Genomic DNA, 14,921 nt, shown 5'->3' with positions numbered 1-14,921 from the left:
TTCTTAATTCTTTACTATTATAAAAAGAGCTGCTACAAATATTTTTTATATGTATGGGCCTTTTTGCTCTTTCTTTTATCTCTTTGGTGTACAGACCTAGTAGTGGCATTTCTGGGTCAAAGGGTTTGCTTTTTTTTTTTTTTTTAAATAGCTTTTGGGGCATGGTTCCAAAGTGCTTTCCAGAATGGCTTGCCTGAGCTCTTGGAAGAAAGAAATTTTCAGAGCTTTACTGGATATCTGCCTGGGTCACTTCAAATTCAATATAGACTCACCTTCACCTTCACCCCCAAAATCTACTCTTGGTCTTGCTCTCAGCTTCCTTATTCTAGGAAATAACCACCTTCCCAGTTATTCAAGCTGAAAACCTTGAGGTTATTTCTTTTCTTTTCTCTCTAATCACCTTTTGCAATCAGTTATCAAGGTTTTTTTCTTTTACTTTGATCCTAGTTTGAACCTTCATTACCTTTCCCTAGGTTACCCTAATAGTTTTCTAACTAGCCTCCATGCCTCCTGGTACATTTTGCTCCAAACTACCAGCACACAGCAGCAAAGATGATTTTCTTTTCTTTTTAGCTTATAATTTTTATTTTGTTACATTCATTTTTAGAGTTCCAAATTATCTCTCTCCTTCTAGTCTCTCCCCTATCCAGTGAGAGGACAAGCAATATGATACTCACTATACACACGAAGTCATGTAAAACATATTCCTACATTAGCCATGTAGGGGAAAAAAGCAAGAAAAAAAATGCTTCAATCTGCCCTTAGAGTTTATCAGTTCTCCCTCTAAAGGTGTATAGTATTTTTCATCATGGGTCATTTGGAACTATCATGGATCATTATCTTGATCAGAGTAGCTGTCTTTCACAGTTGGTTGCTGTTACAATATTGCTGTTATGGTGTACAATGTTCTCCTGGTTCTGCTCACTTCACTTTGCATCAGTTCATACAAGTCTTCCCAGGTTTTTCTGAACACATCCACCTTGTTATTCCTTACAGCACAATAGTAGTCTGTCACAATCATATACTACAACTTGTTCAGCCATTCCCCAATTGACATCCCCTCAGCTTCTAATTTACATAGAGACTTTTCTTAATACAAAAGTCTGGGCATGCCATTTGCATGATCAAAACCCTTTTCTGGCTCTCTAATTACACAGTAAAGTGCAAACTCCTTTGTCTTGCATTTGAGAACTCCAAAAGCACGGAAGTCTTGGATCATGTAGTAGAGGCTGTATGAGTCAAAGGAGCAACAGATTTGGAATCAAATCCCACTCTGCCAATTACTACCTCTCTTCACTTAGACAAGTTACTTCAACTCTTTATATCTCAGTTCCCTCATCTGTACAAATTGGATGAGCTGGTCTCCAAAATCCTTTCCAGCTCTAAATCTGGGATCCTCTGAAGTATGCAACACATCTCAGAAGGAGTCTATCAATTATAGTTAAACATATTCAAATAACAGCCTGACATGTAAAAGGGGAAAAGCTGCAACTCTCTGGAATATTTAAGCCTGTTAACGTCACTAATTTGCTTATTGTGTTAAAAAATGAAGGAGGAAGAGGAGAAGGAGGAGGGGAAAGAGAAGGAGGAGGAGGAGAAAGAGGAGAAAGAAGGAGAAGGAGGAAAAGGAAGAGGAGGAGGAGAAGAAGTAGTAATCTTTAACATGGACCATTCCCCAAGGAATTTCACACATGCAGTATTTTTCATTCATATTCACAGATTTTTGCACTAAGAATATTTTGGTTAAAGTGACAAATAGATAAAAGAATTCACAATGTAGATTTTTAAAAAAGAAATAGCTTCATTAAATGTACCCATATTATGGCCCAATGACAAAGACAGTAGCATAAATGCTATTTTCCCAATTTTATAATGTAGAAACTAAGTTATGAAAAGGTATTAAAGGATGGCTCCCAGTCTCAATAAAGGAGTGGTACAGATAAGAATAGAACCCAGGTCTCTAGTTCTGACATGCTGCTTTTGCTCAAGGTGCAGTATGGTTTTATTCTGACTTTAACCAGCAAACAGCAAGAAAGGACAACAAAATGAATTACTATACTTATGAGTTTTCTATCAGTAGCAAGGGAAGAAGTTGAATGATATTTTGTCTTGAAAATGTGATTTCATTTTGACTTTGTCCGCACAATTTCAAAGTTGGAGCAGCTGCTGGGAGAGGAAGTGGAAAAAGCAGATGGTGGGAAAACTTGGGCAATGAAGGAAGGGAGGAAAGATGAAAGCCGGGCAATTCTAAGGCCTCTTTTATCAGCTGAATTGAAGCAGAGGGATGAGGGTAAATACCAAGAGCAAATTCAGCACAGGAATAAGAATTCAACCTATGAATATATTTTAAAAGCCAGTTTCCTGGGAGTCTGTCTAGGAGTAAGGTTGTTAATTTGTTTTTCAGAATGATGCCCAATATAACATTTAAATTTTACTATGAAGTTATATTTAAGCATTATTAAATATTAAAGTTACTAATAATCTACTTAAAATTTTCCTTTACAATACTATTTTGTGAAACATTTTTATAACAATCATAATAATTATAAGTATTCTTATAATAACTAAAATAATTAGTGAGGAATATTTTGCATTTATTTCATTTTGCATTTGTACATCATTACTATTTTGTAATCAAAGCTAACTTTTTTTTTTTTTTTTTTGGCTAGGCAATGGGGTTAAGTGACTTGCCCAGGATCACACAGCTAAGAAGTGTTATGTGTCTGAGGCTGGATTTGAACTTAGGTCCTCCTGAATCCAGGGCTGGTGCTCTATCCACTGCACCACCTAGCTGCCCCCAAAGCCAACTTTTAAAGAACGTATTTTTACTTTAAAAAATGGTCTTGGTCTTCTCATAAGATATAATGTTCTTCAGCAATCATACCTATTTGTGATACCACGATCTTATCTTAAAAACTTTTATGAAAGTCCAGGTGTCATAACGACAAATAAGACACCCAGACAGATATATTTGAAAGTCACATATAAATATGTAACTTCCCATGACTATAATAATTTTAAAAGTCTCTATTCAATGTTTTTAGCCTAACCATAGAAAGTTACATATAAGTGACCAGAAACTTCTATGAAAAAGAAATCTCCCAGTAAAGTTTTTCGAACAAACTCTGACAAGTTTTGTTGATCAGATAAAGGATCACAAAGAGATAACTTCATTCTAACCTAAATATTAATTTACATGTTCAACATTTATCCCTATCATTAGTGTTAATTGCCACTCACCAGTATTGTCCTCATTCCATGGCTAGACAACTAAGTTAGGTTACTGGAATGTGCTTCTAGTAGAGCTAGGAAAAGGATTCAGTCAACAGTGTGGGAGAAAAATATCCCCAGTGGTCATTTGGTAGTGAGTTTTTGCACTTCTGGGTGCAAAGTCACCCAGGAAGGAAACTTCAGTCATCTCTGACTCTTTCCTCTCCTTCCCCTTCTTCTTTCCACCAACCAACCAATTGCTAAGTCTTTTGGATCCTCCCTTCATAACATGTCCCCTTCTCTGTCCCCTTGTCTCTACTTACCTAGACAGCCCCAGGTTCAGGCCGTCACTGAGTCTCATCTCTCCACCCTAATCCATCCAGCACCCACTGAATAATCCTAAAGCAAAAGTCTAACCTTGCCACTCCCCTACTAAAAAAGTCTGGGTGGTTTTAATTTGCCCCCACAATAAAATCCAGTCTCTTTTGTATGACATTTCAAGTTAAACTTTTCTACTATTTGACTATTTTTCTCAGTCTCGGATATATTCATAGCCTACCCCTAAATGTGTACTCTCAAGGATCTGTCCTGGGCTGTCTTCTTTTCTCTTTCCACATCCTTTCTTTCAGGTGAAAGAACTAACAAGGATTTCTATTCTGGATCTGATTCTCACTAAAAGAGGAACCAGTTGCTATGGTGGAAATGATGGGAACCCAGAGTGGGGAAGTATCCACTCTACCCTAGAGGCTGTGATAAAGGAGGAAATGCAAGTATAGTCTGACATGAACCCTGAATATTGGAAAGGCAGATTTCAAAAGTGTCATAGGTCAGATCCCTTGGAATAAAATGCTTCAGGGGAAGTCGGCCCAGGAAGGAATTAAATTCCAAAAACAGAAAGGGAAGCAATTGCAATGAGGAAGAAGAAAAGGATCTGTCAGAAGAGATCAATGTGGGTGGGCAGGAAACTCAGCACCCAACTTAGATTTTATAGAAGATGGAAGCAAGACTGGGTAACAGAATGAATATAAGAGTTTGTATGGTCCTGTAAAAAAAAAAAAAGTGTCAAGAATGCCAAAGCTCAGAATGAATTGAGCCTTTCAGGGGAAGCTAAAGAATGACAGAGATTTTTTTAAGTTATGCTGAGAGAAAAAGGAAGACTGAAGAAGGGATGAGACTTCTGCTTGAGGTGGATAGGACAGTGATAACTGACACTGAGAGAAGGCAGAGCTGCTTAATCTGTACTCTCCACAAAGGAGAGGGACCTTTGCACTGGTAATGAAAGAACAAACAGCAAGCAGGGAGCCGATACCCCCAAATATGGTCCCTGCCCTCAAGGACCTCACATTCTAATGTGGAAGACACGTGAAGGTAAATACAGGATATATATGGACCAGGTGGGAGGTAATCTTAGGGGAAATGCACTTAGAAGCTAGGGGGGACCAGGGAAGGTCTCTATTAGGTCAGATTTGAGCTGAGCCTTGAAGGAAGCTGGTGAATTCTAGAGTTAGAGGTTACACATTTCAGACATGGGACGTGGTCAGTGCAAATGCATGGAGGGAGATGCTTTTATAGAAAGTAAGTTCCCCAAGACTAGCAATTATTTCAACTTCATCTTTGTAGCCACAGCTCCTACTATAGGGTCTGGTACATAGACACCTAACAAATGTTTGTTGATTGATTTTGGGGATTGCAAGAGAATGTATTCTTCCAGTTCATGGGATAGCAGTGATACCACTTAATACTGGTGCTGGCTGCATTAAGCCCCAGAACACTGCAGAGCTCCCTAAAAGAGATACATCATTACTCAAAAGAGTTCAGATCAATGGTCTATCCACACTGGGAAGGAAGAAAGCCTCTGGTCTGGACTATGAGAGGGGCAGAGCTAGGCCCACAGCCCTGTGTCCATCAGTGCCTACATTTTGAGCTAATAACGTTCATGGTCATCGAGTGAGCTGGACCCTGACTTGAACAGGAGCAGGAGAGAGGCCTGGATTGCCTACCTGAGTTGAGATTGGCATCATTGAGGGAGTATCCACAGGGCTGAAACCACAAATCTACATGTATCATTTCATGTTCTACCGATACTATCTTAAAATAAGCATTTAAATCTAATCTCAACTAAGCAAATATTCAAATATAAGTACTAGGGCTGGCACATAGTAAGCACTTAATAGATGCCTGTTGATTTGACTTGCCAGTTACTGAGGCATAGGCAAAGCAAAGAAAAAAGCAAAACCACAAGTAATTACAATATAAAATAATACATTTTAAGTTCACCAGAGAGGTCTAAAACTCTTGCTCTCCTTCAATGTCTACTGTTGTTATTTTTTTTTTTTAAATCACTATAAGCCCACTTACCCAACCATCCCCCTTTAACTGTATTTACATACAAGAGTGTCTCAAAAAGTCTTTAACTGTACTCAGATGTTCAAGTCACCCTGTATAGCACACCAATAAAGGGTTCTGAGCTTTTAACATCTTTAATTCCATATGTTAAAAGTGCTGTCCTTGTATACTTAGATGACCCATCTGGCCCAGTAAAAAGTATTGAATCACATTTGTTTTTCCACTAGTGGTGATGGATTTTGGACCACATCCTGGTAGTTGTTCCTTGGAACAGCACACACAAGGAATCCTCATGTCATGAAATAGAACAGAAAAAAGCACAGTAATCCATGACAGAAGGCTGCACACTCACTCCAGGTCAATTGAACTTGTAGTGCTAGAGGTGTGGACATCTTTTTTTGGATCAGCACATCAGGTTTCCCCTCAGGGAGCCACTAAGTGCACATCTTGAAAACCTACACACAACTGCCTGGCAGTTCCCTGCAATCATTTCCTCTGAAAATGTATATAACTGAAACAGAATCAGGTGGGGTTTGGTCTAGATGATCTTGGGGTTCCCTCCCAACTCTCCAATTTTATGGCCTTAAGAAGGAGCTAAAACTGGCTACCACCAGGTGGATGCACTCGGGACAGTCTGGGTTTTTAGATGTGGTAGAATGCCACACTCTGGCATTGCCTGTTCCTTCTGTGGACTGGCAGCTCCGAGAAGGCAGGGATTGTATCTAGGCAGGCACCTAATGAACACTGGTTGATTGGAACTCTGTTTATAGCCCAGTGAAATAAACCAGTCAAAGATGTGAAGCCCTCCTAGGCTTGAGTCGGGAGATCAGTCTCCAAGGGAAGGAAGAGAGGGAGAAAAGTGAGCCAAAGCCGACAGGTGATGCAGAGTTGGGAGGTGAGGACTTGGGTCCAAACCGGCAAAACCGAACTACAACGCCCGCCAGGAGAGAGGAGGCCTGAGGAGATAGGGTGGGATGGGGTGGGGAGAGACGGGGTTGGGGGGCATAGGGCTCCAGGCACAGTCATCACCCACAAGGAAGAGAAACATCGAAACACCTTAGCGCCCTGAGCATCTCCTGAAGGTGTCCATTCCTGCTCCCTGGGGGGAAGGGGGGCTTACCGGGTTGGGGGGACGAGAGGGAGACCGAAGAACGGGAGGAAGAGACACGGAAGATAGGAGGGGAGACACGGGGTAGGAGCAGGTAAGACAATGTGGGAAGAGGGGGAGACACGGGGCAGGAGGGAGAGATGTGGGGCAGGAGGGGGAGACAAGGTGGGAGAGGAGAGGGAGACACGGAGCAGGAGGGGGAACACGTCTGGGGTAGGAGGGGGGACGCGGGGCAGGATGGAGGACACGGGGCAGGAGGGAGCCACGGGGCAGGAGGCGAGACACGAGGCGGAGCGGGGACACGTCAGGGGCAGGACGGGGACACGGGGCAGGAGGGGGAAGACGTTTGGTGCAGGAGGGGGATGTGGGGCAGGAGGGGGTCCAGGGGCAGAAGGGGGACACGGGGCAGAAGGGGGGACGCGGGGCAGCATGGGAGACACGGAGTAGGAGGGGGTCCCGGGGCAAGAGGGGGCCCCGGGGCAGGAGGGGGGACGCGGAGCAGAAGGGGGACACGGGGCAGGAGGGGGACGCGGGGCAGAAGGGGGACACGGGGCAGGAGGGGGTCCCCGGGGCAGGAGGGGCACACGAGAGAGGAGGGGGAAGCGGGGGTGTGCTGTTCCAGCCCCCAGCCCAGCGGGTGACAGACAGATAGACAGACGGGAGGGCAGGAGGGCGGGGCCGGGGAGGGGGCAGCGGCCGGAGGGTCGGGGGTGGGGGGGGCGGCCGCGGCGGAGGCTGGCCTACCTGGAGGTAGTAGGGTTTCCTGAGCCAGGCCCCCGCACAGAGACTCCTCGCCATGGCACTCACACATCGCCCCGCCGTGCGAGCCGAACCAGCCGAGCCGAACCCCGCGAGCCGCTGCCGCCGCCGCAGTCAGAGGCGGACCCCGAGCCAGCGCTGGCGGCCCGGGCTCCCCGCCCCCTCTGCCGCCGCCGCCCGGCCCGCCCCCGCGCGCCCCCGCGCGCCTCCCAGGCAGGCCGCCCCCGCGCGCCCCCCCCGCCCCCGCGCGCCTCCCCGGCAGGCCGCCCCCCCCCCCCCCCCTCCCGCGGGCCTCCCGGCAGCGGCGGCCGCAGCTGTCAGACCGCCTTAAAGGCGCGCCTCTGCCGACACAAATCCGACTGCGCCTGGGCTGTTAAAGGGGAGGAGGGGAAGAGGAGGGGCAGGGGAGGGGAAGGAGGAGGAGGAAAGAGGAGTAGAGGGAAGAGGAGGAAGGAAGAGGAGGAGGAGGAGGAGGGAAGAAGGGGACGGGGGAGGAGACAGAGAAGGAGGAGGAAGGGGGAAAGGAGGAGGAGCGAAAAGGAGAAGTAAGGAGGAGGAGGAGGAGGAGGAGGAGGAGGAGGAGTCGGCGTCGGCGTGGCGGGGCTGCAGGAGCCCGCCGGGCACGTGCGCCCTTCCCGCCGCCCCAGCACCCCACCTCCCTCTTCCTCCCCCTCCCCCTCCCCCGGCCGCACCCCGAGCTTGGCCCGCCGGCCGGCTGGTTGCGTGCACCCCCTTTCTCCCCAGCGCGCCTTCATCTCGTTCAAGTTCATGCAGAGCGCTTCCGGCTGAATGAATTGAGATGCTGGGCAGAGCTTTCCTGCGGGACGCGGGACGCGGTGTCCGCTGCCCAGCAACGAGAGCAGACCTAAGGGCAGCTCCCCCCGGGCCCCACGGTGCCGGCGGGGGCATCGGCCGGGAGACCAGCCTCGGAACCCGCAGCCAAAGCTTCCCCAGGGCCGGGCCCCTCTCCCCTTCTTTCGGGAGGCCGGACATCGAACCGCTGCGCTAGCGAAGACACGCTCAGCAAATCTTGGGTTATCTACAGAGGCAGCCGCGTTCTGCCCTCAAACTTTTTCTGTTTTTTTGTTTTGTTTTGTTTTGTTTTGTTTTTTAAGATATTCTTTATTCAATTCCAGGAGAAGATCATTAATAGCGGCTTCAAAGAAATTCTCATCACAATGCCCAGCAGCAATAATAAAAAGAAGGGGGGGGAGGACGAAATAGGAGTCAACCACATAACAGAAGTGAAGACGAGAGACCTGAGACGTGGCACTGCGTCCCTGCCTGTGAAGGCAGGGCGGGGCGCAAGTCTCCGATTTGGCCCTAAAGCCCAAATAAGGGAAAACAGCACAATGGGGAGTGACAGCTGTTGATTCAGGGTGACTTAGGATAGATTTCCTTTTCTATTTACATCCCATTTTCGCCTGGGTTGTTGACCCTGGTCAGTGTGACCTAAGACGTTATTTCAGTCATTAGCCAAACCCTCATCCCTCTTAATCTCAATATCTAATCTCCTTTAGGATTTCACACCAGAAATCTAACGCTTGCAAGTTTATTAAGACGCCCCCCAGCAATTTGTGGGAGAACTTTGTAGGCTAAATAAATGGAACTAGATTTGGAGTTAGATTTGGTTTGGGAAATTCCCCCCTCCACCCTCGAAGTTTGTGAGACATCAGGCACGTCATAGGATCATACACAGCTCTAGAGCAGGAAGGGACGTAGAGACCACTCCTCACTTTACAGAGAGGTCCAGGGAGATTGAGGGATTTGAGGGAGGCCACGTGGATAATAAGCGTCGCAGAAAGTGGTAGGATACGAACTCGGGTTCTCTGAGACCAGAGCCGATGCTCTTCTCACTGTACCAGACTCCCTCTCTGGGCCTCTGTGAAAATGTGAGGTTTTTTTTAAAAATTTTTTGGGGGGCAGCTAGGTGGCGTAGTGGATAGAGCTCCAGTCTTGGAGTCAGGAGGACCTGAATTGAAATCCGGTCTCGGACACACAAAAAAGCATAGAACACTTACTAGCTGTGTGACCCTGGGCAAGTCACTTAACCCCGATTGCCGAGCCCCCCTCCAAAAAAATTGTATCTCTTGGTGACACTGTTCGGGGTTTTCTTGGTACAGATACTGGAGTGTTTTTCCATTTCTTTCTCCAGCTCATTTTTACAAATGAGGAAACTGAGGTAAACGGGGTTAAGTGACTTGCCTAGGGTCACAGAGCTAGTAAGTGTCTGAGGCCAGATTTGAACTCAGAAAGATGAGTTTTTCTGACTCCAACCTATCCAGCTGCACAAGATGATTTCCAAAGAGTCTTCTTCCAGCCCTAAATCCTGATTCTTCGTTCTTGGCAGTTGAATTTATTTTTCATTCATTTTCAGTTTGGGTCAAGTGACCAAAATTATTCCAGAATAAAATAATAATGGGTCAGACTGGTTTGATTGAGCCAAAAGGGGGTGAAGGGTGGGAGAGAAAAGAGAAGAGAGAAAGAATGTTCAAGCAGTTTCTACTGAGAGAAACAAAGACAAAATAAATATTCATATTCATGGTCAAAGGGGCTAAACTAAACACTGACATGGGAAAGAAAAGGCCTTCAGATGCAAAGGAAACATCCCATCCATTAGAAAGGGACTGAAGCTCAATTGTGTGAGAAGAAGCCCGGGGTACAAGGAACTTGCCTCCAGGACACAGACTTGCATTCATACCTTTATCTGTTAGCCACTCATCTTCACCAGACTCTTTCTCCCCCGCCAATAGGAAATGTGGAAGGAACTATCTCAGAATCCACCATACAAGCCTGACCCAGCCCAGCAACTGATTGGTCCATCTGGCTCTGACATCATTCCGTGAAGAGCCAGCCCAGCTGAGCAATGGAATGAGTTGTCCATCCTCAATGCCATCCCTGGCATTGTACTTCATGAGAACCTACCTTCTGGGGAAAGGAAGTCTTGCATTTCCAGAGTTGTAAATTGCCTTGGCTATGTGTCTTTCCTATATGTGTGCCTCACTACCGTCATGCTTTAAGTTCATGCCACTTTTCCTCTCATGGACTCTGGATATTTGTGGGAGAGTATGCCATAGATTTTTGGAGGGAGTATTTTGCAACTACTATTCTACTATGCCATTTGAGTAAAAGCTTTTGCCAAGAACTGTCTACTGGCTGATTGTTAAGGGGAAACATACTAGTGAGGGCTTATGAACTATAATGTTTAGAGGATAGCTACCCACAAGGTTACCTGCTAGAATGTGGAGAGTAGCAGCAACTACTCATCTGGGGACCCAACCTTCTAGTGTTAGTTTGGTTTAGGGAAATGAGCTTAGGAGGGGTATTTTACTGACTTGAAAGGTAACAGGGAGGAGGGGTTAAATCTTGTTTTAGTTCAGGTTTAGATGAATTTCCTTACTATGAGATGCCACATAAAACTGTGAAAGAATACACTGAAGCCTTGTTACATGACTAACCTTGGGGTTCCCGCAATGAATATTTATTGTGGGTGAAGTTTTTCCTGTCCTTGGAACTATAAATCTTCTTTAATGGGGCCCCAAATGGACCCATGCTGGCCGTGCAAAATGGTCTCTGGTACTCCCTACTTCTTTTTCTGGCACCCACCCACCCCTTACATTGAAGAACTTCTCCTTATTCTCTGGTGTATTCCTGACTCCTTCAGAAGGTTCCTCACCTCATAGGGGCTCTGGAAATCTGTATTTCAAGGTTATGGGTGATAAATCTGATTCACTAATCCATGTGTTCAGAGGTGTTAACATGTTAGGTAATATATATTTTAACAGTGATTTTCTGAAGACAAGGAACTTCAGTGGTGAAAATTTATATCAATATTTAGATATAATAAATCTATGTTTAGGCAGTCAGGGCCCCGAGACACCCCTCCAGTCATACCTATGTCCCTTGGCTAGAACTAGCCCTGGGTCTACGTTATAATGAATTTCAGGCCTATAGTGGGTCAAATTACTATGTGTATTGAGACCCAGTTTGCGGTAAATACTTCCCCAAGCCCTTTCATTTTTGCCAACGTGCAAAAACACTGTTTGTGTCTTCCTGTAAGACTTGTGCCTTCAAACTGACCCCATCTGAAATTCCTTAATTCCTCATGAACTTCTATGCATACTCCTGAATTGCTAAAATATTTTAGTTACCAATTCAACTGGCTCAAATATCTCAACAAGTCACTCAGAAGTTTTTCAAGTGATATTTGTGGCTACCCCAGTAGGAAAATGATCAACAGGTAGCTTAGAGTAGCACTTGGAAAGAGAAAGTGATTTAAAACCCAAGAGCTTTAGAAGATGGCAGAGGGAAAGCAGTGACTTGCTAGAGCTCTCCCCCAAACCCCTCCAAATACCTACAAAAAATGACTCTAAACAAATTCTAAAGCAGCAGAACCCACAAAAAAACAGAGTAAAACAAATTTCCAGCCCAAGACAACCTGGATGGCTGATCAGAGGGGGATTGCAAGGATCTCTTTGCCAGTGCTGAGGCAGGAATCTCTTGCTTTGCCCGTGCTTGGATCTGGGTCACAGTTCCGAGGGGTGGTCCTGGGGCAGGAGGAGTGCTGCTGTGGTGGAGCTTGTTGTGGCTGTGGAGAGGAAACACCTCGCCCCTTATCATAGCACCTTGGAAGAACTGACACTTTTCAGGTCCCTAGATGTATCTCTGAAAACAGCTGTACAAACCCCCGAAGCTTGGGACAGTACATTCTCCACATTGGAAACTGACTCTTACCTTAACAAAGAGTTTAAAACTCAAGTAATTGGTTGGGATCATGAGCAAGCAGCGCAAAAAGAGTCAGACTATATTATCTTACTTTGGTGACAAAGAAGATCAAAACATACAACCAGAAGAAGAAAACAAAGTCAAAGCTCCTATATCCAAAACTTCCAAGAAAAATATGAATCAGTCCCAGGCCTTGGAAGAGTTCAAAAGGGATTTTGAGAAGCAAGTAAGAGAAGTAGAGGAAAAACTGGGAAGAGAAATGAGAGTGATGCAAGAAAATCATGAAAAGCAAGTTAACAGCTTGCTAAAAGAGACCCAAAAAAATACTGAAGAAAATAACCTTGAAAAATAGCCTAACCCAAATGGCAAAAGAGGTCCAAAAAGCCAATGAAGAGAAGAATGCCCTAAAGAGCAAAACTGGACAAATGGAAAAGGAAGTTCAAAAGATTACTGAAGAAAATACTTCCTTAAAAATTAGAGTAGAGCAATTGGAAGCTAGTGACTTTATGAGAAATCAAGACACTGTAAAACAAATCCAAAAGAATGAAAAATTAGAAAACAATGTGAAATATCTCATTGGAAAAACAACTGACCTGGAAAATAGATCCAGGAGAGAGAATTTAAAAATTATTGGACTATCTGAAAGCCATGATCAAAAAAAGAGCCTAGACATCATCTTTCAAGAAATTATTAAGGAAAACTGCCCTGCATTTTTAGAACCAGAAGGCAAAATAGAAATTGAAAGAATCCACCGATCTCCTCCTGAAAGAGATCCCCAAAGGAAAACTCCTAGGAATATTGTAGCCAAATTCCAGAGTTCCCAGGTCAAGGAGAAAATATTACAAGCAGCCAGAAAGAAACAATTCAAGTATTGTGGAAACACAATCAGGATAACACAAGATTTAGCTGCTTCTACATTAAGGGACCACAGGGCATGGAATATAATATTCTGGAGGGCAAAGGAGATAGGATTACAACCAAGAATCACCTACCCAGCAAAACTGAGTATAATCCTTCAGGGGAAAAAATGGTCATTCAGTGAAATAGGGGACTTTCAAGCATTCTTGATGAAAAGACCAGAGCTGAATAGAAAATTTGATTTTCCAATACAAGACACAAGTGGAAAATGAAGAGGTAAACAGGAAAGAGAAATCATAAGAGACTTATTAAGGTTGAATTGTTTATATTCCTGCATGGAAAGATGATATTTGTGACTCATGAGACCTTTGTCAGTATTAGGGTAGTTGGAAGGAAAAAATTATATGTATGTATGTATGTATATATATATATATATATATATAGAGAGAGAGAGAGAGAGAGAGAGAGAGAGAGAGAGATGGATAGATAGATGGATAGATAGAGGGCACAGGGTGAGTTGAAGATGAAGGGGTCATATCTGGAGAATAAAATTAAGGGGTGAGAGAGGATTATACTAGGAGAAGGAGAAAGGGAAAGGTAGAATGGGATAAATTATCTCACAAAAAACAAAACAAAACAGAAAAGAAAAGGCTCTTACAGTGGAGGGGAACCGGAGGAAAGTGAGAGGAAATGAGTGAATCTTGTTCTCATAGGATTTGGGCTTAAGGAGGGTATAACATACACACTCAATTGGGTATGGAAATCTGTCTTACCCTACAGGAAAATAGGAGGGGAAGGGAACAAGAGAGTAGGGGGATGATAGAGAGGAAGGCAGATTGGGAAAGGGGGTAATCAGAAGCAAATACTTCTGAGGAGGGACAGGGTCAAAAGAAAGAATAGAATAAATGGGGGGCGGGATAGGATTAAAGGAAATAGAGTTAGTTTTTCACAGCATGTCTACTATGGAAGTGTTTTGCATAACTGCACAAGTACAGCCTATATTGAGTTGCTTGCCTTTTCAATGGGGGTGGGTGGGGAGGGAGGAAGGGAGAAAATTTGGAACCCAAAGTTTAAGAAAACATATGTTTAAAAAAATTGTTTTCACATGCAACTGGGAAATAAGAAATACAGGAAATGGGGTACAGAAATCTATCCTGCCCTACAGGAAAATAGAAGGGGGGGTGAGATAGCAGGGAAAGCAGACTAGGGGAAGGGGCATTCAGAATGCATGCCATCTTGGCGTGGGGAGAGGGGCAAGATGGGTGAAAATTTGGAACTCAAAATCTTGTGGAAGTAAATGTTGAAAACTAAAAATAAAAAAAAATAAATTAAAATTTAAAAAAACCCCAAGAGCTTTAGCATGAAATTTTTCTAGTTAAACCAATACACCAAAACACTCCAAATAAAACCCCTTTCTTTTCCATCCTTTCATAGTCAAGAATCATCATAGGATGCTACTCATAGGGTACCAGACTCCTCCTGAATTCTTTAGTGTATCTGATCAATGTTTCCCCTTCTCTGCTTAGGAGAGGGGTGGGGAACCTGCAGCTGCACTTGGGGACCTAGAGGGCAACACGTGACCTCAGAGCTGAAGGTTCCCCACCCCTGGCCCTGGCTAATACATTTGAAGAATATAGGGATAAAGAACTCACTATTGGATGGAAACATACAAAGAGTGTTTTGGCAAAGAAGGGAATGGAGAATCAGTAGTTTCTCTGAGGTAAGCTGACAAAGGCAACTTCTGAATGGACCGTGAGAAAGAATGGTGGTAGGAATAGAAGTTGATGGAGAATTACATACTGGATTGATTAATACCACAATCACAATGTTATTCTTGTTTTAATGTGTCCCTAGAAACTGCGTATCCAAAAAGGTGAAGAAAGGATCATTTCTTTCCATCTATACTGTAGGACCT

The 14,921-nt window shown here is 44.4% G+C and overlaps 1 protein-coding gene across 1 annotated transcript in view; it reads right to left on the bottom strand.

Moving 5' to 3' along the window:
• The window catches only part of DIPK1A (divergent protein kinase domain 1A), a 115,716-nt gene extending 108,192 nt beyond the window's left edge, over positions 1-7,524 (bottom strand). The window contains exon 1 of the mRNA XM_027838115.1: positions 7,409-7,524. Coding sequence (XP_027693916.1) covers positions 7,409-7,462 — 54 coding nt within the window. The 5' untranslated portion in view covers positions 7,463-7,524. The remainder of the gene's footprint in view (positions 1-7,408) is intronic.
• Between the last annotated feature and the right edge of the window lie 7,397 nt (positions 7,525-14,921).

This window comes from Vombatus ursinus, unplaced genomic scaffold, assembly GCF_900497805.2.
Source record: "Vombatus ursinus unplaced genomic scaffold, bare-nosed wombat genome assembly UNPS02014825.1, whole genome shotgun sequence".
NCBI lineage: Eukaryota > Metazoa > Chordata > Mammalia > Diprotodontia > Vombatidae > Vombatus > Vombatus ursinus.
Note: the sequence above shows the minus strand (reverse complement) of the source record. Positions and strands in the feature narration are given on the sequence as shown.